Source organism: Mus pahari, chromosome 1, assembly GCF_900095145.1.
Source record: "Mus pahari chromosome 1, PAHARI_EIJ_v1.1, whole genome shotgun sequence".
Classification (NCBI taxonomy): domain Eukaryota; kingdom Metazoa; phylum Chordata; class Mammalia; order Rodentia; family Muridae; genus Mus; species Mus pahari.
The window spans coordinates 27357210-27381973 of record NC_034590.1 but is presented as its reverse complement, the minus strand read 5'-3'; the positions used below and the strand labels follow the sequence as shown (position 1 = coordinate 27381973).

Below are 24764 nucleotides of genomic sequence, written 5' to 3'. Positions count from 1 at the left end.
AAATCCACCTGCCTCTGCCTCCCAAGTGCTGAGATTACAGGCATGTGCCACCATGCCTGGCCAGACTATTTCTCTATATCTATTCAATAAGTGGAGGTGAAACATGAGGTATATTCAAGTGTTCTTTGCAGCCATCTACTGTATATTTTTTAGAAAACAATTACATCCAAAATTTTGATATTTATTATTTTACTTAACCTATTGCCATAAATACTTTAAATATTTTTTACATGTCTAGGAAATTACAACTTATAGACAAAATATATTTTATTAGTAATTTTTATGTTTGGTCTAGTATTCCAAAATATGACTATACAATATATATGAAGTCCTATATTGTCTCTTATTGACATAATTATTGCTACATGTAATATTCTTGGGCATGTTTCCAAGTTCTCCAATGTGAGGAGCAGTTCTAGGGCATAGGCATTTAAGACACATTTTAACAACCTGATGCCAATGGTTACTTCCATTCTCTTTGCACTCATTCATCCAGAGTTAATACACAATGGCATGAATTTCACATTAAGTAAGTTTATCCATGGTGTTATGGAATACATGAATCAGTGAGATAAAAGAAAAATGAAGCCATAAATTCACAGAGTTCACTCACTTTACTGAAGCAGAAAAAAAAAAAATTGAGAACTTGGAGTCCAAGGATGACGTGGGGCATTTGGGAGTTCTATACCTAGCTTTTGGGCCGAATGTCTAAAACTTCAGTGGATAATCACAGGTAGCAGCAAGCATATCCTGTGTTACTGAAACCAACGTTGCAGTGGCTCCTGGATGTGAACTTACCCTGTCAAGAGCTGCTTTCTCAAGTTCATTTTTGGCTACTGCTAGCTTTTGTTCCAGTTCAGTGAGCTGTTGGGCCTGTAACAGAAAAGAAAGGCAGACCATTTCAGTAAACCCTGTAATCTACTCTACACATTTGTCCTACGGTGCAAAAGAATAAAAGAAAGAGAATATAGCCTCTTGGTTTAATTTTCATATTAAAAATACAAAGTCACACAGTCATTTGATATGTATGCAAAAACAACATGATATGAATAAATGAGGACTTAAGTATCACAGGTTGGAATAACTTTGCAAAGACTAACTCCAATCTTTATTTGTAAGTCTTCTTATTGGAGATGTTTCTAACTCTGAGGGACTGAATCTCTACAACTTGCCTTGATGATGCTTGACTGTCCATTTGACTTTGAATTTTTTGTTTGGTAATAGAGCAACTGAGAATAGAATTAGGTTTAAATAAAGCACACACTCTCTGTCTCTCTGTCTCTTTATAAAATATAAACATCACATGAACACTCCTTGTAAAGCTACACTCTCCAAATCACCAGGACAGAAAATGTCCTCTCTCAAAACCAAGCCAAGGAGAGCCTGAAAAAGGACACTTTAGCCTGGAGAGATATACAGACATGTTTCACATGAGCTGCTCAGTCTACAACATTTTGTTGTGGTATTCCAGTAAGATTAATACAGCAATACTTGGTCTTCCTCTTTTCAAGTTATCCTAGCTCATCTCTTCATTTTTTTCAAATGTTGTAAAAGACTCTTCAGTGAAAGTAATAGTAACTTTTTACTTGAAAGATGTATATTAAAAAAAAAAAAACAACCAGACAAACAAACAAAAAACCCACCAAGCTAACAGCCATAACCTATATGCAGAAGACCGGGTAAGCGGAACATGTCTGTCTCTGACTTTTTGCCTGCTCTCGGGACTCTTCTCTCTATTAAGTTGCCCTGTCCAGCCTCAATTTGAGGGCTTTTGCCTTGTCTTACTGTATCTTGTTTTGTTGTGTTTGGGTGATGTTTCTTGGATGCTTAATCTTTTGTGAAGGGAAAAGGAGGGAATTGGAGAGATCTTGGAGAGAGGAAGTGGGGGGATCTGGGAGGAATGGATGGAGGAGAAATTGTGGTCAGGATATTAGAGAAGAATCTATTTCTTATAAAAAGAAAGATGCATATTCTAATCTTGCCTTAGCTATATGATCTTAGACAAAACAGCTGACACTTTTACCCAAAGACAACAACTTTTTTTTGTCATAAATTATCACTGAATAAGGAACATGAAGTTTGGAGACATTTATTACCAACAGATACATGATATTTTATGGCTTTGATTTGTGATTCTCTGAGTATATTCCTTCCATTTTGTTGTGGTTTATATTAAGTGCAAGAAAAATTAAATGTTTTCTTTCAATTTGTGTTAGGAATGCTGCCCTCTTATTCCCTATTGGAATTAATTCAATCATATCTTTATACAAACAGTAGCGACCTTGTAACACTAAACACAGATTGTGTGTACTGACTATATAATGAAGAAAAAAAAATGTCAAAGACAAAATCCTTCCTACTTGTACTTGTATCATGTGAATTAGTGACATCCATTACTAAGAAAATAAAGTTAAAAGACAAAGTATGTAGGAATCTATATTAATCACTGTCCCTGAGCTGGAGAAATAGCTTATTGGTGGTGAAAACTTAAATTATTATTTTTTTTTAGAGGAATAAAGTTCAGTTCCCTTGTACCATATAAGCTTGTTCACAACAGCTTGTGCCTTTAGCTCCACAATCCTCAATGGCTGTTCCTGATCTCAAAAGGAACATGCACATATCCATGTAAATGTACGACACACACACACACACACACACACACACACACACACACACACACGCACACTCATTCACAGAATTTAAAAAATTAAAATCTTTAAAAAATAAAATTAAGAAAAATCTCATTCATGTCTTTGGTCCTGTGTCTTCCTCTTCTTCCTATCAAGAGAGCATTTACATTCTTGATTCTGGATGAGCTCTTGCAGGCTTTCTTTCCTTGTTCATTGGAATACAGGCAAGTACTTAAGAAAGTAGACATGAGATGCACGTGGCAAACTGCCTGTTGGAGCAGAGTAGCTCTCATTATAACTCCATGAAGAAGCTAAATTAATGCTAAACCAGAGCAGAAAGAGGCCAGTAGAAATAGATAATCATGCAGATACCTAGCCAACATCACTGGCTTCCTTCCAATCTGTGTGTACTTGTAATATATCCATAAGTATATTGCAATATATCCAAAAATATATTGAGGGTTGGTGCTTCCAGCCTTTGGGTGTAGACGGTGTCGCAGTACAGCCTATTGCTTAGATGAGAATTATTGTGACAGCTCTTCTGCTGAGAAGAAATAGGTTCATGATTTGTCTCTTCTCATCAGAAGATAAGTTCTTGATCACTGTACGTAGAGAAAAGGAATTGATTCTGTATTAGTTTTAATACATTGAGCTAAGTACTTAATCCCTTCAAGCTTGGGTTTCTTGATACATATAAAATAAAATATCTGTAGAATAATTAATGAAGTAAAAGCAACCCATAGCAACATTCTAACACTTGATAAATAAGGTATTTATTGACCTGCATTTGTACATCATGGACAGGACCCAGTGTAGAAATCTAGTATGCTCATTTCTGGGCAAGAAAAATGAATTCCAATAAAATACAACAGTTGGTTCTGAACCAGCTTTTACGAGCCACCACAAGGTTTTCAGTTGTTTACCTTCCTGAGTGTGAACAAGCTCATGAGAACATTGCAGAGAGAATAACGAAAGGCAACGATAAGAGAGTAAGAGCAGCAGGCTTCATGTTTACCAGCATGTTATCCTGGTTTCTAAAGAGCAGCTGTTATATCCGTTCATACACTGTGTCTATACAGGAAATTACTGTGAAGGGCACAACACCAGAAGACTTACGATAATCAGGACACTTAGCCAGAAAGTAAACTAGTTAATGTTAACTTTATAAGTTTACTTGAGAAACCATAATTACAAAACAATGCCACTTCATAAAGCCCAGTTATTGATTCCAGAGCAGCTTCCCTTCTCATAAAATCAATAAGTAAGATTTGTGATGATTAATATTTTCCAAGTATGAAACAAATAAGAGTGAAAGAATACATTTAAAATTTATGAACAATTAAAGTTTCCTTGTGAGATTCTAATAGCTAAGCCAGAGTAGAGAGTTAGAAGCAACTGAAGAAGGGAAGACAGTTCAGTGTTCCTCAGAAAGTCCCTTTGACAACAGCATAACCACACCATCCATTTACTCACAGGTATACTTCTCGGGGATCTGTAAAATGGATGGAGTGAGAAAGAGCTCATTTCCTGGATGAGGTCCCAATCCTAAGTGGTCAGACTTAAATGCTTGAAAATAAGGGCAAAATTAACTAGGATTGGCTCTCTCTCTCTCTCTCTCTCTCTCTCTCTCTCTCTCTCTCTCTCTCTCTCTCTCTGTATGTACCACAAAAATATTTGAAGAAGAAGAGGTCATCAAGAGGGATGCGGGGACTTGAGAGAAGTTGTGTCATGAGAGAAAAGGATTACAGTATGCTCATGTGGGAGATGCCCAAATGAAGAAAAGTAGAACAACAGATTCAGCTCTGCAGTTATGATTTCTCTCTCTCTCTCTCTCTCTCTCTCTCTCTCTCTCTCTCTCTCTCTCTCTCTCTCTCTCTCTCTCTCTCTCTCTCTCTCTCTCTCTCTTTTTTTTTTTTTTTTTTTTGAGACAGGGTTTCTCTGTGTAGCCCTGGCTGTCCTGGAACTCACTTTGTAGACCAAGCTGGCCTCAAACTCAGAAATCGGCCTGCCTCTGCCTCCCGAGTGCTGGGATTAAAGGCATGCGCCACCACACCCAGCTTTAGTTATGAATTCTTAATTCACTTTCCTAACACTGTGTCTTCACATTCCCAAAGAACTTTGAAGCTCTGGCTGTCAGCATGCCTGAGAAGAAGACTTTCTCTTGGAATTCTCATTGTCTCCCCTACCATTTTTTTTTACACAGATAATTTTAAGCTATGCTACAAACAATTATTGGAATGGGGCAAAAAGTGAAAGTTGGAACTGGTGAGCAGAAAAGAAATTTGAACTCCACAGTGGGATGAACACACTGTACATACAATTATAGTAGAAAGTGAAATGGCAGAAACCATCTCAGATTAAATTTCTTTCCTTTCTTCCTCCCTCCCTCCCTCCCTCCCTCCCTTCATTCCTTCCTTCTTTTTAGTTGGTCTTTTTTCCTTCTATCCTTCCTTCCTTTTATTCTTTCTGTCCTTTTTTTCTTCAGTTTACTTTTCTTCCTCCCTCCCTCCCTCCCTCCCTCCCTTCCTTCCTTAGTTCCTCCCCTCCTCCTCCTTTTGTACTTCCTTTTATGAACTTCACATCAGCTAGATAAAGAATAGCAGCAATTTAGTGTTCAATCCATAAACTGTAATTTTTTTCCTTCTAAACACAAATTAAGTGTGTCGGGTTTAGGGTAACCTATGTGATGATCTGCCTGGTGTGTGGTATGTAAAAGTCAGATTTAGGGAGCAAATCAAAAGGAAGTTCCAATAAAGGGGCCACAAATTCTATCCTTTTGTGTGGCCTGAGTTGTAATCTTTGTTATAACAGTACTGATAGCCAGTTATTTGTGCCAAGATCATCATTTACGAAAGAGAGTAAACACTCCAGAGACACAAACCATTCAGAGGCATCCAAGTAACAGATTCTCAGATAAAAATGTAATAAATGTTATAATTCTACCCACAAAATCTTTTTTGTTGTTGATTTGTTTGCTGGAGCCAAGAAAATGAATCTGTCTACATTTAATCTTTAACAAAATATAACAATCTAGAATATATTGTGTATGAGTTTGCAGATACATGATTGCATACATGTGTGTTTATATGTGCATATTTGTGTGCAAATTAATGGCATTAAAAAACAATCTGATATATAATATAGCACTATTATTCTCTGAAACTTGGGCCTTCATAGTTGGTGGTATCACATACATTAATTGAACAAAGAACACAGTGTTAACACAACGAAGAACTATGATGTTAGTTCTGCCTTTTAAAATGAAGGAAGTTGAGAGAGATTAGTGAAATATCTTGCTTAATGTCACACAGGTGTAGAATTTTAATACAAGCAGATTTAGAATTTGAATTGGTGCATCCTGGTTCTATAGCTGTATTTGTAATCACTAAAGATGTTCATGTATAGAATTTATAACTAAATTATGTGCATATTCAATAGCACATGATCAAAATTTACTGATATGATTTATAATTTATAGTGTTTCAAGAAAACATAGACAAGTTGAGGAATGTTGTCTGATTACATTTGTAATTTATCAGAGGGATAATAATGAGCCTGTGAAAGGGATGATGCTTTTTAAGATTTCTTAAAATACCGTATTGGGGGTTGTTTGTGTGTATGTGTGTGTGCTGGCTTGAGTTCTTGTTTGCCATGAGTAAGGCAGATGTCCAAAGAAGCCAGGAAAGGTTATTAGATACCCTGGATTTGAAGCTTCAGGCAGTTTTGAAGCCTCTGCCTTCGGGAAGAACAATAAGTGTTTCTGGTTGCTGAACCATTGTTCCAGCCACAAGAGATGCTCTTAACTGCCAAGTAGGAATTGCATAGCTTAATGAAGAGATACTGATGTGTTTTAGACAAATCAACTTTATCTATTAGCATATAACTGTATGCTCTTTACTCATTAGCCTTAAACTAACATTTGCTTACCATTCTAGGGACACATAGCACACCTTACTGCATCACTTCATCATCTTCATCTCTAACTCACATTTGCCAACAGTTATACAGCAGATAAATCGAAAATGCCATCTGCTATTTCAACCTACTCTAACAGTACATTTTATTGTCAGTACTAAATGTGATCATCAGGGCGCGCTCTCTCTCTCTGTCTCTCTCTGTGTCTGTGTCTGTGTCTGTCTGTCTGTCTGTCTGTCTGTCTCTCTCTCTCTCCCTCCCTCCCTCCCTCCCTCCCTCCCTGCCAAATATTTATTTATTTTATTTATGAGTGCTCTATCTACAGGTACACCTACATGCCAGAAGAGGGCATCAGATCACATAGATGGTTGTGAGCCACTATCTATGGTGGGATGATGGGAATTGAATTCAGGACCTCTGGAAGAGCAGCCAGTGAGTAGAGCCATCTTAACTGCTAAGCCATCTTTACAGTTCTGCTCTTCTTAATATTAATAACTTGGGAACAATTCTGAGAGAGTAAACTAATATATGTATGAGACCAAAATTGATTTCCAAATCACACAGATACGTTAGTATTACAGCTGAGTATGAAAGGTATTAAGTAAAGTTAACACAACAAATTATAAAATTTGAGATTTTTTTGAGAAGTCTGTTTACATATACAATTTTAAATTTCATTTTTAAAAATTGGATTTATTGTCCTCATGCAACTGTGAATAAGCTTGTGGTCAGCATGACATCTAAAAGAAACTATACTTGAATAAATATCTTTATGGTCCTGAAATTTATTCCCGTAACTACCAGACCTCAGGAGGAAAGCCTGTTTTACAGTGATTTATTTCACAAGAGATCTCAAAGCTCAATTCTAAAGATGAGAATACATTAATTTATTGTTCATTTTATCATAGATGGTCTTATTATATATTCATGTTACCCCCAAACCCACTACATAGTTTACACAAGTCTCAAATTCATGACAACCTTCTTGTTCAGCTTCTCAAATGTTGGTATTATAGTAATAAACCATCACAACTGCCTTGGAATATGATTTCTTAAAGGAATCACTGCACTTTAGCTCTCTGATCAACTGCTTTACTTTTGTTTATGTGCTTAGTTAAGGAGTAAGGTATGTCTTGATGGGTAAGTATGAGGCAATAGAGACTGTTGGGCAGGCATGTGCAAATAAAGAAAGTTGGCTAGAGAGTGGTGAACAGGCAATGGTGGATAGACAGATGAAGGATATAGACAACTAGTAGACAGTGATTATAGGTGCTGATGGATAGGTCACAGTGAGTAGGTAGTTAGATTGTTGCTGACCCACAGGTGTGTCAAGAGAAATACTTGTGCATAGTTCCTGTTGGGTAGGTATTGATAGATAGGTGTTGGTGGATAGATGCTGATACATAGGTAGTAATAAATTACAGATGAATTGGCACAGGATGGTACACACTGGTGAGTAGGTGCTGGCAGACAGGTAAGGGTAGTTAAATACTTACAGATAGTTTCTTATGAATAGGTGCCAATACATAGGTCCAGATGGAGAGTTGCTAGTTGATAGCTACTGATTCATAGTTGTTGGTAGGTAAGTATATACATACATACATATATATATATATATGTGTGTGTGTGTGTGTGTGTGTGTGTGTGTGTGTGGGTGTGTGTGTTGGACATTAGTACAATAAAGGCCTACTCACTCTTCTTCACCTCTTCCTCCTCCTTATTCTCTCTCTCTCTCTCTTTTCCTTTTCCTTCTCCTTTCCTCCTCAACTAAATGAAGACAAAATGTTTTCTCTCTATAGCCCAGTATGAATATGTTTATGTCTAAATTTAAATATTTTAAATATTCACTGTTTCTCGTGGGAATAACATGAAACTATTACTCCTATGAAGAAAAGCAAACAGAAGCGAATACCTAATTTATCCCGAGTTCACCAGAGACTTGTAAATTTTTGTTTTTTAAAAAACGTCTTTAGACAAGTGAGTCTGACATTTCAAGTTATTGAGAATAAACCAGTTTCCTTAAATACAAAAACCTCACATTCAAGGTGTGTGCTATTCACTTATGTTACTGAAAATTGTTCAGATTTTTAGAATATGGCAGAGTCAGCCGACTATAATCGTCTTTCTCTCACAGCCAGCTGTGAGTCAGCTGTGCCTGACAGACTGTCGACAGACAGGAAAAACAGGGAACATTCACTAAGCACATCTGTCTTTTACCGGAGAACAAGTTCCTGACCAAAGTCTCAAGAGCTGTGACTCTAATGGGTCATATTTATGTAACAGTGTTAAAGCACTTCCACAGTGTTTCTGCATTCTCTCTGGAACATCCACATACTGAGACAATATGACTAGATTGATGAGCTATTTGAGCATCAGAACTCAGTCTTTCCTGGTATAATTTACAGTGCTTTGCTATGTTGTAAGAAAAAGAAATATTTGGATTAAGATATATTCATGATACTTTAGTTGACCCTATAGTCTATTGAATGGGGCAAACTTTATACGCATGGGGATTTTAATGTCAATTTGTGCTTTCTGAGGCAAATCATAGGAAACTCCTTGCATTCATGCATGACTGGTCAGTTCCTAAATCTCCTTCGTTCACAGATGAAAGCAAGCTCTGGGGCTGGAGAGATGGAGCAGAAGTTGAGGACGTGCATGGCTCTTGCGGGGGTCTTAAGTTTGGTTCTCAGCACTTACACTAAGTGGCGTACAACCAACTGAAACTCCACCAACAGACCTCATGTTTTCTCAAACCTACAGACACACACACACACACACACAATTTGAAATTATTTTGGATGCAGAAAAGTCCTAAGCATTTCTTAATAGATTTTTTTTTAACATTCAGTTACTAGTCAACATCCTGGTGAATGGTTACTCTCTGAAACTGGATTGCCACACTCCCATAGATTCAGCCAGGAGAAAACAAGAAGAGCCCAAATCAACCTGGACAGTTTAGAGCTCATATTTTGATCCTGAGGAAGATTAGCATGGTGTTGGCAACTCACATTTGCAGTCTCTCATAGCAATGGACCACATGATGGATGGCACAAGCTGTGGATATTTCTGTCATTGTGAATTAACCACTTAACTATGGCCAATAATGTTAAAGTCTACAACTGTAACCAAAGGAGGAGAGAAGTAGAATGGGAAAAGTCCAGCACTTTATAAGAAATGGTTCCATGGAAGTCTCCTGCTAATAGTACCTACCCTTATAAATTATATAGAAGAGTAGGCCACATATCATCCAGGCTCAGGATAAAGGATAGGTGAAATTCACTTAGCTGATCCACATAGGTATTTCCAATTATCAGGGCACCACAGTCAAGCTAATCAAATACAAATGATTGCTACACATGGAAGAAGGACAACTGAGTGCCAAGAAGATGTAAAGCATCCCAGGGAATGGATGGGAAAAAAGAAATTGGTGATTATTCATCAACTAATATGAAAATGTCTCATTATTTGAACAGGTCCATGGCTATCTCAATACAGACCTGTTTAATTTGACCCCACTTATTGTAATCACCATCCTTCTGTTTATATACTCGATAGTGTATTGCCTCAGCATATCACCAAAGGAGTAATATTGACAATTGAGACTTGTATTTGTTTTGTTGATTACTGAATCAATACTTGTCAGAATAGTGCTGACTGCAGAGGGCATGTTTAGTAAACAGTTCATCAGTGGGAGAGCAGGTGAGCAAACATGATGCTAAGCCACATGCTGAATGCGGAGAAATGACTCTGGATAATCATCTTGGCTACTGAGCCACAAGACTGACGATTACTCAATATGTACTTGAATGTAAACATCCTGAAGCAACTGATCCCTTCTTGGTACCCAGACTTTTTCTGATCTCCTTTTCTGACAGTTACGAGACATGGTAGATAATAGCTGTGTCCAAGCTAATGGTTATAAGGATCGATGGTTTGTTCACATTAATGACTAAGGGGCTGATAGCATAGCAGACACAATACACACCCAGTATTTTATAGGTTTCAGTACTAAGTTAGTTGGGTTATTTATAAAAGTTTCTTTATTTCTTATAAAAGAATAGTTTGCTGAATGTCAAGATCATATCTATTTGTGAAAATCTTTCTGCCGTAAGAATGGATTTAGCCAATCGTTTGTGTCCTCAATTTGTGTCCTGCAAAGAGCAGAGGCTGTACTGGATGCTTCTCCTAAAAACTTGACATTTTATTTAACAATTTAATTTTCTGAAAGCAACACATACTAAAGCACCTGTCCGCAAAAAATTTATATTTTTCTCAATATGTTTTTTTTCCTGAAAATTCATTTTTTGTTGTTAATAGGAAAATACACCACAACAATAAAAAAAGTAGAGTTCAGTTTGGTTCCTTTATTGCTATTTCAAAGTGAAACCAGTAGAAGGAAAATATGGTTGAGCTGCTTACAGCTTCTAAAATAACCTTGGGGAGAGAGGCCCTAGACTATTAGGGTGCTAAGGGTGGGTAGAGGATGTTTTCCATTACGACTTTTTAAGTAATTCTATACAATGTAATTTTCTTAAGAACTTCTAATTTTATATACATTAAATACTAATTGTCAATGTCAATCAGTTTGTAAGTAATTAACAAATATACAGCAGCAGTCAAACACCAGGACAGATAGAGGTTTTGAGGACAGCTATAGATTTTGTTTTGTTTTTTTCCCTTTATGGCTATATGTGAAAACAAGGCAACAAAACAAAATAATGTGAACATAGCCAATTATTGATACTGGATAAAGGAAATAAGGAGTCCTCAGTTTTGAAAATGAAGATTGTAAATCCCATGTTATAAATCTTTGATTTTCCAGTTCTCACAATTTTAAATAATGGTCTCAAATACCAGTTGTTTGAAGAGACCTATTGCTTCACTTATCATGAGGAATACTCAATAGTATAGCCTTCTCTTCTTGTTATTTGTAGTATGAACATAAATGATATTGGATATTGGATGTTGCATATCAAACCTACTTGAAGGTAATGCCTACCATACTATGGAGATTGTGAGTGTAAGTTAATTGACTGACACTCCGGAGATGTTTATGGGAAGTGGTTCCAGAAAGGAACCCCAAATGTTGTCAACACAGTCTCATGAGCTAGGGTCTCAGGTTGCATGGAAAAGATACATTAGGACATGAGCATTACTCTCTTTGCATCCTGAGAATGATATCTGCAACCCGACTCTCCTGATTTCCCACAATACTGGAGTTAATTGTCAAACTGAGTCAAACGACACCTTTGCTTTCTTAAGTTTCTTTCTTTGGGTGTTTTGTCACTGTCTTGAGAAAAATACCGTTCTTTGTTCATTAGTGATTCATATAAATACCTGAAAAATGTTTGTGAATATCAACCTCTTAGAATCTATTGAAAATTTGATAGTTCTCAAGTTACTAATATAAATGTACTTGAAGGCTAAAAAACAAATAAAAACCAAATAAACAAACAAAAAAACCCAAACTCTTAATAATATAGTGTAAGGAATCATAAAAATCGGGGTTCAAATGAATGAATATAAAACAAACAAACAATGCAGTGAACCAGTGTAAGGAAGTTGGTTCTTTGAAAAGATAGCAATATTGACAAACCTATAGCTGTTATCTAAGAGAGGGAAGACCTAAATTAATAAAACTAGAAGTAAAAAGGTAAACATTACCAACAGATGCCAACAAAAACCAGAAAATTGTAAGGTCATGTTTATATAAGGTCTATATTCTATAAAATTGGAAAATCTAAAAGAAATAGACATTCTTAGATGTACATGGCATACTAAAATTAGGCCAATATAAATGATTTAAATAAATTCATAGCCAGCAAAAAATAAAGTATTAATGGAAAAATTCTCACCCAAAATGAAATCAAGGACTCTATAACAGAGTTATCACAGAGTTTCTTTACAATTTCAAGAAAACATTAACATTAATGCTGCTCAAATAAATCCATGAAATAGAAAAGGACAATGTTCCCAAACTCTTATTATAAAGTATTATCTTGATTTAAAAGATAATTAATAAGACAAAACAAATAAAATAAAAATAAAAATTCAGATGATAATTCCTGAGAAGCAGAGGGGCAAGCGGTCTCAAAATCATGCCAGTAAACAGAATCAAGCTCTTGTCACAAACACCTTTCATCACAACTGAGCTGGTTTTAACTGAGCTGAATGGTTCAAAATATGTAATTCAGTATATGCTATCTATAACACACAAGACAGGAATCACATGATTATTTCATCAGAAGTGGGACCAGCTACACCTCAATCGGATAAAGGTTTGTCTCCGATACCATGTTAAATGGAGACACACTAATGCTTCCAACAAAGAACAGGAACAAGACAACGCTGTCCATTCTCACTACTCAATATCGTGTCTGAGGTCTTAGAGCAATAGGGCCAGAGAAGGAAATAAGAAAGGTATACTTAGGAAACAAATAGAGTTATTCCTGTTTGCTGGTGATATGCAAATCACATTCTAATTTACATAAGAACGTCTAAGGACACCATTAAAAAAAGCTCTTGAAGCTTAAAATTCCTGGAAAGTAACAGGTTGCAAAGTTAACACCCAAAGGCCAGAAGCCTTCCTGTGTACCAATGACAGACTGAAGACGATATCAGAGAAAGGATCCCAGACACAATAGGCATTGGCTAAATACCTGGGAACAAACCGAACAGGCAGAATGAAAGACCCACACTACATACATTTTATGACACTAAAGTAAGAAACTGAAGACAAAACAACAAAAAGGAAAGACATACTTTGCTGAAGGATTGGAGGAATCAATATCCTGACACTGACTGTCCAGATACATGTCTATCACATTAGAATGTCACACAGTGTCTTAGTATAGATTAGAGTCAGTATTCTAAAACTGATCAGAATACATAGTTCTTAGTTTATCATAAAGATAATAATGATACCACTGATAATAATCTATTGTAAAGTGAAGGCTTTTCTTATTATCAGTTTACTTTCACATCATCTAGTATTTGGTCATATTATCAGACTTAAAATTGTCCTTATAGTCATTTGGCAATATAATTTCCACAGAAATATTGATGACCTGGACTACTTTAATTCAAAGAAATCAGGCTGATGGCACAGTTGTGTAATCATTGAATACCATTTGTTACATTCACTTAAAGGTTAAGAAAAACCACCCATATATGGCAACTTTGTGTGCTGATTGTGCTTAATTTTTAACCTTGTCAGGATTGAGACAACCACCCAGGATAAGCATATTTGCCCTGGTTGTCGAAGGTCTTTATGAATTATACAAAAGAGGGAAAACCACTGAGAATGTGGTGAACATCATCCGAACCACTCCACATTGATTCTAAATAGATAAACCAGTTATTTCCTATGGGTCAGTGAAAGTGCAAATTGTGATAGTTAAACATATTCAAAACAAGCAGATCTGGTCCTTTAAGCTCGACTCTGGGGCAGATGGGGGTAATTGCTATGAAAAAGTCTGAGGTCAAGTTCTGCTTGAGATCTTATTACATTTACTGAGGCAAGAAAGATGGAAAGTCTCTTTTTACCCCATTAAAAATAACTCCTGAATTGTAGTACTGGGCTGAATAAGTTGACTGAATATTTTTCTGAGGCCTAGTAATATGAATTTTATTTTTATAGTTTAGGTATATTTCACTTGAGCTAATAGGATTAATGATTAAAGCTACAACAAAAGATAAAATGTAACTGAACCCGAAGCAGAGATCAGCAAAGAACAGTCACGAACGTTATTGAATCAGTTCTCCAACCTTGATGTCTATGACTTTAATTAAATGCTCATTACAAGAGCTATCAGAAAGAACAATGAAGCACAGTGCAAAGTCTTGGCAAGCCCCCACCCCCTCATCATTTATTTGCCTTAAGAATTAAAAAAAAAAAGGTTATTATTTTTTAAGGCTTTGGCTTCTCTTCTCTAAAATTGAATAATATCTTCAAATGGAATTTGTAGTGTACAGCACATGTGCCGAACACGGGCTGCTTGGAGGAACTGATTACTGCAATCATCCTAAAATGTGAATATGTTGTTGTTAGGAGCAAAGGCAACCCTGGTAATATAAGTCTTTCTAGTTCACAGACCTAGGATCCCACCAGTCGGTCCCACCAGTTTGTTCCATGCACCTCATCTGGAAGTCTACCTAATTAAGACATACTTGTGCAAAGTCAGTTAAATGATGAGCCTTTTTTTTTTTTTTTTTTTTTTTTTAAAATGATGCCAGTGCTGTTTGACTGCCTTGGAAATCAGTCATTGCCAGGGGGTGGGGATTTTATTCTGTTTATTCTGTCCCTTCTGGACCAACAAAAGATACCTGGATATGAGCAAGCAGTTTCACCTGAGGTAGGTTGGGAAATTACCATAGAAAACAAAGAAATACTGAGCTTTCCCCAAGCTCACTACCAGGCCCAGGACCTCTAGTGTGCTAGGTAAATGCCACTGAGCCATACCCACAATCCCTCTGAAAACTTCTCCTTAAACTCTTCATTAGTGGATCTTTCACATGTGTAGAAACTTAGCAAGATAATTAACTTAATCCTTTATGAAATTTCCTTCTTAATAAGAGAGTATTAAATATTTAGCTGCATGAAAGATTTGCCTTGGGCTTAAATGTGATAAAAAAAAATTCTGAAAGAAAAAAGAAAGGCAAAATTCTAATATATATCTTTGTCTGTCTTTATAATTTAAAAATTATTTATTTTTGCCTTTGAGACAATTATCTGGAAATTATCACTGCAATTTTGTTCTGGTTTTAGCAAAATCGGCTTTTTGTAACTCAATTAATTTTCTCTATTGCTTCTACAAAGGCAAACAAAAAGAATTTAATTTCTGCTAGTTTGTCTCATATGCCACCAGTTCTCTGTCAGCAAGGTTGCAGGCCTCAGACTGTGCCCAGGAGGGAGTGTGTGCTTACTTCCCTATCCTGCAGCTGGTATGCCCTACAGTCTGGTAGGTCAGGGCTGAGTATAATTTATTAATAATACATCTCTTCTAAATGGTACTTTGTTTCTGAATATGGGGGATACTTTGCAACGATTTCCTGTCATTTATTTCTCTTATTCATCTTTCTATTTATCAGTTCACGTTTCTGAATATGGGGGATACTTTGCAACGATTGCCTGTCATTTATTTCTCTATTCATCTTTCTATTTATCAGTTCAGCTGCTAATCATCATTTATCATGAGTCTTTATATTCAGAAAACATCTACCATATCATCTCAGGTTCTTCCTCTTACCTGTTCACATATACGTATAGTTAGGTTACCCTTAATTCATCTGATGCTGCTCACACCAATGAAGCTAGTGAGAACGTTGCACTGCACATTAAATGGACAGATTTTACATAATTAAAACTATCTCAAGTTGGACAAAGTATGTATATTACTGCAATCCCAGTTCTTGGGAGGAAAATTGAGTGACTGGGGTAGTGATCTGTCTGTATGAGACCTTCTTTCAAAAACAGAAAGCTCTATTTCAATGAAATAAATTTCAAAAATTTGTATGAATTAGTCAAGTGAAGAATGTCTCTGAAGACATTTCAAGGCAAGGAAAGAAACCTCAGGGAGATTTAAGATGAGGAATAGGAAACTACAAGAGAGTGAGACATTATTTCCAGTGTTTGGTGTTGTAGGAATGAAGAGATTGAGAGGTATTTCCTAGATAGCCTTGAAAGCTACATGGACTGGCATCATTTGCATAAGAACTGTACAGACAATGGAAAAATGAACAGTAAAAAAGGAGGGGGGGGAAGGGAATGATTTGAAATTAAAACAAAAGGTTTTTCCATTCACAGTACAGCAGACACAAGGGATCCTTGTAAGTACTTGGAAGGATGGGCGTGGGTCTGAGCTAAGGGAAGAGGAGAGTGTAGAAAAACTTAACTAAAACTTCTAACTTTTCTGTAGTTGTAATGAATGTGCATCACACTGGCAGCATTTCAAGGATCCTACTGTATGTGCATGGAGTTGGCAATGTCTTGTGGATTTCACTGTAGGCTTCTGAGTTCCAGAATAAGTAAAATCATCTGCTTCATTCCTTCCAGCTTCCCCATTATGGAAACAGTGAGGCGGAGCAGGAAGGATGCTGGAAGCTTGCATTTTGACAGCCAATTGTACTTCTAATCTCTGGAGCTGGCAAATAGCAGCCTATTCAGGGATATGCCGCTCTTGCCAGTGGCATCTGGCAATTAATGCTGAAATGTGACTTCCAGCTTGCAAAAAACTGAGGATTTCTCTGCACAGATTTAAAGACAATTGGCACTCACTCACAGGTTTTTTTTTTTTTTTTTTCTACACTATATATACTAAAATCAACTGTGTACAAATGCAGTTAGAAATAATGTATACTAAAGCTAAATTTATCCATTTTAACCTTTCCACAAGTTCAGGAATGGAAAACTTTAGTGAATAGTGATTTTAATGCTGTTAACCTGAGTCCAAACCAAACCAAGCCAACCAACCAACCAACCATCCAACTAAAACAACATCAACAACATCAACAACATCAACAGCAACATCAACAGCAAAAGTCAACTAACCAAATCAAAATAAATAACAAATCCAGAAGTAAGCACACACACACACACACACACACACACACACACACACACTCACCAAACAATCAAAACCATGAATAAAATGCAGAACCTGACCAAAGCAAGCTTTCAGTTTCAATTCCAGGTCTCAGTCCTTGCCGATGTCACTCTGGCCTATAAATTTTTATAAAGAGGACATTCCCCAATCCTTTGATGCCCTGAGACCATTGACCATGATACTCCACCTATTCCAAAAGCACCTTCCCCAATTCTTGTACCTGTATAATGACTTCTCAGTCTAAGTGAAGTGAAAACCTGTTGTTTTTCTTCCTTAAAAATGTAACACAAAGTTCCAGTCATAAAGCCACCTCCCTGATATCCCCAGAGAGATAGGCATTCCACCTGTTCCACTCCTAACTCTGTATCATCCCACACTGCTGGGGCTAAATAAATTGGAATAGATGAGTATTCGCTTGACTTTATTAAATAATCCAACAGAGAGAAGAGAGTAGCATTCCTGTGGCCATGGTGAAATGCAAAATGAAACGCTGAGCTGAGAGAACAGAGGCACACAGAATGTAATGTGTTTTCCCTCAGTAGAACACACACCATGCGGAAAGATGAGGCATGGGATATAACAGGAGGAAAAGGAAGGAATAGTTATTATACATTTGAGTCTCTTCTGGAAACTGTAGAAACTTGTAAACTTCCCTAATTTGGAAGCTAAAACTAAGAATGTATATAATTTGGTCAAAATCAATTAGTGGGGCAAAATCAGAAATTTTGAATTTTGAAAATCAAAAATCTGATTCAAAAATTAGATTTCTGAATTTTCTTTTCATATCTCAGATTTAAAGTACCTATATATTTTATATAACTTTAGAAATAAAACCTCACCACAGCACTTTATTTAAAACAGACATGATATCTGATTCAGGTACAATATTTATATAGAATATGAATATGATCATTATATGAATAATCATATTTATATAATATATGCTCGTACAGAGTGGGAGGTGAGAGCTAGACAGGATTTGTCTCTGTCATACTCTTTTATCAGTCAGCTCTCTCCTTCCTCTGAAACAACTAGATACTAATAACGAAAATGATTCTGAAAAATTAAGTCACACTTAATGCAATGCTTATATCGCAGCTGATTGCTTTTCTAAACCTCTCAAACATCTGTAAGAAGACACAGAGGTGTCTCTGTGAACATGGCTAAGCCTAAGTTTCCTCAACAACAAAAGGATATCAAGAAACATTAAAAACTTGACCATAAAAAATAAAACCTTTTTGACTTTGAAACATACATTTAAGAAAAGACAAAATGAATAAATGGGGCATCTGGACAATGTGTATCTTGCAGTGAACTTATACCTAGAATATGTGTATGAACAAGCTAGTGTAATAATATGTTTAAAGGGATAAAATGCTTCATCATATTTCCAGGAAGTTGAAATGCAAACAAAACTGAGAGAATATAAAAAGTGCCATCATAAACCTTACTAAAATGTAGTTATAATATATGCCAATTACTATAAACATAAAAGAAAGACAAAATTTAAAACAATGGGCAAGCTAAGTTATTGGTACACAGCAAAATATTATATGTAAATTTTTACTGAGTAAAGCTTATTTTAATACATGTATGTCTGAATACACACATGCACACTTATGTGTGCTGTGCTGTGCTGTGTGTGTGTGTGTGTGTGTGTGTGTTGGGGATACAGCCTGTGTGGTAGGTTATTAGGTTATTAAAACATGCAGTAGAGATAATGGCACTTTGAGAATAGCGAAGTGTCCGGGGTCTCAATTCCTCTGCAACAGATGGTACTCTGCTAAAGTACTATGTTCAAATAATTTCCTTGGACATGTCCTGCATCCAGTCCAATGCCTAAAACACTGAATGTTCTTGAGAAACATTTACTGAGTAGATCAATTTCATATTGATCCATTTGATAACTTCACATTTGTGGACTAGTTCCATTATTTGCACTTAGTGTTTGTGATTCCTGTATTTCTGTGTAGCCAAAGACTAACCTCTGAAACATCTAAAGGAAAAATGTATTTAAAATTGTGCATGATAATATTATCAGTTTTTTAATATAATTCTCATTTTAAAGTGGTTACATTCAGCTCTAGGTATTGAAGGAAGCTTGCTATTTTCAGGATGTGTGCACATCTGCACACATACACAGGTATGCATACAGACACATATACACACACAAATTTGTTAGTGTTATAAGTATGTACATTATATTGACAGCCAGCAACAATGTGTCATAGGGTCTCCACACATACATGGAAAAAATTTAGCTTTATACATTTCTTTGGTGCAATGAGAGGATTCATGTGTCCTGTACTGTATCATAAACATTAGATGTTTTTCCCTCACATCAAAATACTAGAGTAACTGTCAGTTTTATTCTCCCCATATAGAATATTACAAGGAAAATGCTGGAAAAATCTATCTCTCTTATTTGTGGATGCTAAATAAAACAAACAAAAAAATATATCCTAGAAGTAAAGAAGGCAGCTTTTAGGTTTGCATCTGGGCCTGGGAGCAGACTCTGGGCTCTGACTCTTCACCCACTCTGCCCACACCCAGAGGNANACTGACCCCCCCCCCCCAGGAGTTATGACACATCCAGGCTCACACAGGCTTACAGGCTCACAGGAGGGACAGATTCCAGTCAGAGACAGCAATGCCAGTTAACACCAGAGATAACCAGATGGCAATAGACAAGTACAAAAACATAAGCAATAGAAACCAATGCTATTTGGCAACATCAGAACCCAATTCTTATACCGCAGGAAGCTCTGGATACCCAGCACACCTGAATAGCAAGATTCAGATAGAAAATCCCATCTCATGAAGAAGATAGAGGACTTTAAGAATGACGTAAATAAATCCCCCGAAGAAGTACAAGAGAACATAGGTAAACAAGTACAAGTCCTTAAAGAGGAAACACATAAATCTCTTAAAGAATTACAGGAAAACACAATAAAAAAGGTGAAAGAATTGAACAAAACCTTCCAGGATCTAAAATTGGAAATAGAAACATTAAAGAAAACAAAAAGGAAGACAACCCTGAAAATGGAAAACCTAGGAAAGAGATCAGAAGTCATAGATGCAAGCATCACCAACAGAATACAAGATATAGAGGAGAGAGAGAGATTCTTAGGCATAGAAGATACCATAGAAGACATTAACACAACAGTCAAAAAAAAAATCTAAAAGCAAAAGCTCCTGACTCAAAACATTCAAGAAATCCAGGATACAATGAAAAGACCAAAAGTAAGAATAAGATAGAAGAGAGCAAAGATTCTCAATTCACAAGGCCAGTAAACATTTTCAACAAAATTATAGAAGAAAACTTCCCTAACATAAAGAAAGAGAAACCCATAAAAATATAAGAAGCATACAGAACATAAAACAGATAGGACCATAAAAGAAATTCCTCCTGTCACATAATAATCAAAACACCAAAAGTACAAAACAAAGAAAGAATATTAAAAACTATAAGGAAAAAAGGTCAAGTAACATAAAGGCAGACCTATCAGAATTACACCAGACTTCTCAACAGTTGCCAGCACCCACATGGCAGCTCAAAATTGTCTGCAAATCCAGTTCCAGGGAATCTAACACCCTCACTCAGACATACATTTAGGCAAAATGCCAATGCACATGAAATTAAAATAAGTAAATTATTAAAAATAAATCGAAACTATTTTCATCTTCTAACACCAGAAGATCTTGGGCTGATGACATACAGATCCTAAGAGAACAAAAGTGGCAGCCCAGGCTACTATACCCAGCAAAACTCTCAATTACCATATATGGACAAACCAAGATATTCCATGACAAAATCAAATTTAAATAATAACTTTCCACTGATCCAGTCCTACAGAGGATAATAGAAGGGAAACTCCAACACAAGGAGAAAAAAACTACGCCCCACCCACCCCCTAAATAAACAACACAAAAATTAATCATCTCATAATAAACCCAATAGAAGATAGCCACACATATATAATTCCACCTCTAACAACAAAATTAACAGGAAGCAACAATTGTTGCTCCTTAATATCTCTTAACATCAGTGGACTCAATTTCCCAATAAAAAGACAGGCTAACAGACCTTATATGTAAAAAGGATACAACATTTTGCTGAATACAGATAACATACTTCAGTGACAAAGACAGACACTACCACAAAATAAAAGGCTGGAAAAATATTGTCAAGCAAATGATCCCAAGAAACAAACTGGAATAGTCATTCTAATATCCAGGAAAATAGACTTTTAACCAAAAGTTATCGAAAAAGATGGGGAAGGGCATTACATACTCATTAAAGGAAAAAGTCATCAACATGAACTCTCAATTCTGAACATCTATGCCTCAAATGCAATGGCGCCCTCATTTGTAAAAGAAATGTTACTAAAGTTCAAAGCACACATTGAACCCCATATAATAATAGTGGGAAAACTCAACACCACACTCTTACCGATGGACAGATCATAGAAACAGAAACTAAACAGAGATACAGTGAAACTAACAGCTGCTATGAACCAAATGGATTTAACAGATGTCTATAGAACATTTCATCCTAAAACAAAACAAAACAAAAAAATACACCTTCTTCTCAGCACCTCATGGTACCTTCTCCAAAACTGACCATATAATTGGTTACAAAACAAGCCTCAAGAGATACAAGAAGGTTGAAATAATCCCATGCATCCTATCAGATCACCTTGTATTTAAGCTGGTCTTCAACAGCAAGAAAGACAACAGAAAACCCACATGTACATTGAAGCTGAACAACTCTGTACTGAAAGATAACTAGGTCAGGGAAGAAATTAAAGAATTTCTAGAATTTAACAAAAAATGAAGGCACCACATATGGAAACTTATGGGACACAATGAAAGCAGTGCTAAGAGGAAAGCTCATAGTTCTGAGTGCCTCCAAAAAGAAATGGGAGAGAGCATATACTAGCAGCTCCACAGCACATCTAAAAGCTTAAGAATGAAAAGAATCAAATATACTCATGAGGAGTAGATGATAGAAAGAAATAATCAAACTCAGGGCTGAAGTCAACCAAGTAGAAACAAAGAGAATTTGTACAAAGAATCAACAAAATTAGGAGCTGGTTCTTTGAGAAAATCAACAAACCCTTAGCCAAACTAAGGGTACAGAGGGTACAGAGACACTATACAAATTAAGAGCACCCAGAAATAAAAAGGGAGAAATAACAGAAACTAAGGAAATTCAAAATATCCTCAGATCCTTCTAGAAAAGCCTATTCTCAATAAATTTGGAAAATCTACATGAAACAGAAGATTTTCAAGACAGCTAGGAGATACCAAAGTTAAGTCAGTCACAGATAAACCATCTAAACAGTCTCATAACCTCTTAAACAGTCATTAAAAGTCTCCCAACCAAAAAAAGCCCAGGACTAGATGGGTTTAGTGCAGAATTCTATCAGACCTTCAAAGAATACCTAATACCAATATTTCTCAAATGATTTCACAAAATATAAATAGAAGGAACACTACCCAGTTCATTCTATGAAGCCAGAGTTACACTGACACCTAAACCACACAAAGACCCAACAAAGAGAGAGAGAACTTCAGACCAATTTCCCTAATAAATATTGATGCAAAAAATACGCAATAAAATTCTCACAAACTGAATCCAAGTAAACATCAAAACAATGATTCACCATGATCAAGTAGGCTTCATCCCAGGGATGCAGCAGTGGTTCCGTATACCAAAATCCTTCAAAGTAATCCACTATATAAATAAACTCAAAGAGAGAAATCACAACATCATCTTGGTAGATGATGAAAAAGTCTTTGACAAAATACAACACCCCTTTATTTAAAAGTGTTGGAGAAATCTGGAATTCAAGGTCCATACCTAACATAATAAAAACAATTTACAGCAAACCAATAGCCAGCGTCAAACTAAATGGAGAGAAACTTGAAGAAATCCCACTAAATTCATGGACTAGTCAAGGCTGCCCATGCTCTCACTATCTATTCAATGTAGTACTTGAAGTTCTATCCTGGGCAATTAGACAATGAAAGGAGATCAAGGGGATACAAATTGGAAAGGAAGAAGTCATGATATGACTACTTGCAGATGATATGATAGTATATATGAGCAATTCCAAAAATTCCACCAGAGAACTCCTACAGCTGATAAACAACTTCAGCAATATGGCTGGATATAAAATTAATTCAAACAAATCTGTAGCTTTCCTCTCCTCAAAGAATAAATGGCCTGAGGAAGAAATTATGGAAACAACACCTTTCACAATACTCATGAATAATATAAAATATCTTGGTGTGACTCTAACCAAGCAAGTGATAGATTTGTATGACAAGAACTTCAAGTCTCTGAGGTGGGAGTGGCTGAGTGGGTGGAGGAGCACCCTCATGGAGGCAAAGGGGAGGGAGGAGAAGGAAGGTAGGACTGGGGTTTGTGGAGGGATAACCGGGAAGGGGGAATATCACTTGAAATGTAAATGAATAAGATCATTAATAAAAAAAAATGCAGCTTTCCTTTATTGAACAACTGCTTGGTTCATTTAATATTCTTGTAGTATGATGACAATTTTCAAAAACTTAAGGTGAGATCACACAACTCTCTGAAAAGAAGAAAAATCCTGAGTCTAACCTAAACCCTAGAACAATGGGTTGCTTTCATTATGAACAAAAGAGAGAGAGAGAGATAAAGTTCAAGTCTTTGCAAGCAATAAAAAAGCTGACGCTTACTCTGCTCATCTGCCAGACAGGAGAATGAGCTGGCAATTTACTTGTATTTATTCATCATATTCTCAGAATAACTGTTTGATGTAAAAGCTGCTATTACTACTATTTTGTAGTTGAGAATAAAAGGTTTACCTATGTTCAAATTCATACTGCAACTATTATGGTATTACACACAGGAGGCTGAGCAAGAGTCTCTGCTTCTAAATACTGAGCTGTCTTTGTTCCTTTTCAGTGTTATGATGAAGAGAGTGCCCCAACTCCAAGTAAAATACAAGCTTGGAATACACCTAAGACAAGTAAGTGTTTCCTAGATACCCTCTGTGTGGTGGTTATTCTTAGTTGTCAACTTGACTACATCTGGTATTAGCTAAAAGCCAAGCAGATAGGTAGGTACACCTGTGAAAAGTTGTTCTTAATTAAATCATTTAAAGTGAGAAGACCTATCTTTAATTTGGATTATTTGAGGTGGGAAGACCCAGCTAATTAAAATTAAAGATTAATATCTTTAACTTTACTTAAGAATAAAGATTAAAATCTGGGTCATACATTCTAGTGTCCCTCTAAATACAGTACATGGAAGAAGGAAAGTTGCTCTCTCTTTGCCTGCTTCTACTCACTCTTGTCAGCAAGTTCATTCCTTTACTGTTATCCAAGATTACTCCTTCAGGATTCCAATATATATTGAAGACCAGCGGAGAGATTCTTTAGGACCGAACAACTACTGGATTCTTGGAATTTCTATTGGTAGAAAGTCATTGTTGATCTAACCTGTAGGACACTCCAATAAATCAATCTCTCTTTCTCTTTCTCTTTCTCTTTCTCTTTCTCTTTCTCTTTCTCTTTCTCTTTCTCTTTCTCTTTCTCTTTCTCTTTCTCTTTCTCTCTCTCT

At 36.2% G+C, this 24764-nt stretch overlaps 1 protein-coding gene across 3 annotated transcripts in view; it reads right to left on the bottom strand.

The window, feature by feature from the left end:
• The window catches only part of Luzp2 (leucine zipper protein 2), a 393679-nt gene that overhangs the window by 63859 nt on the left and 305056 nt on the right, over nt 1–24764 (bottom strand). For all 3 annotated transcript variants that reach the window (XM_021202224.1, XM_029545241.1, XM_029545236.1), the window contains one exon: nt 799–873. In XM_021202224.1, coding sequence (XP_021057883.1) covers nt 799–873 — 75 coding nt within the window. The remainder of the gene's footprint in view (nt 1–798; nt 874–24764) is intronic.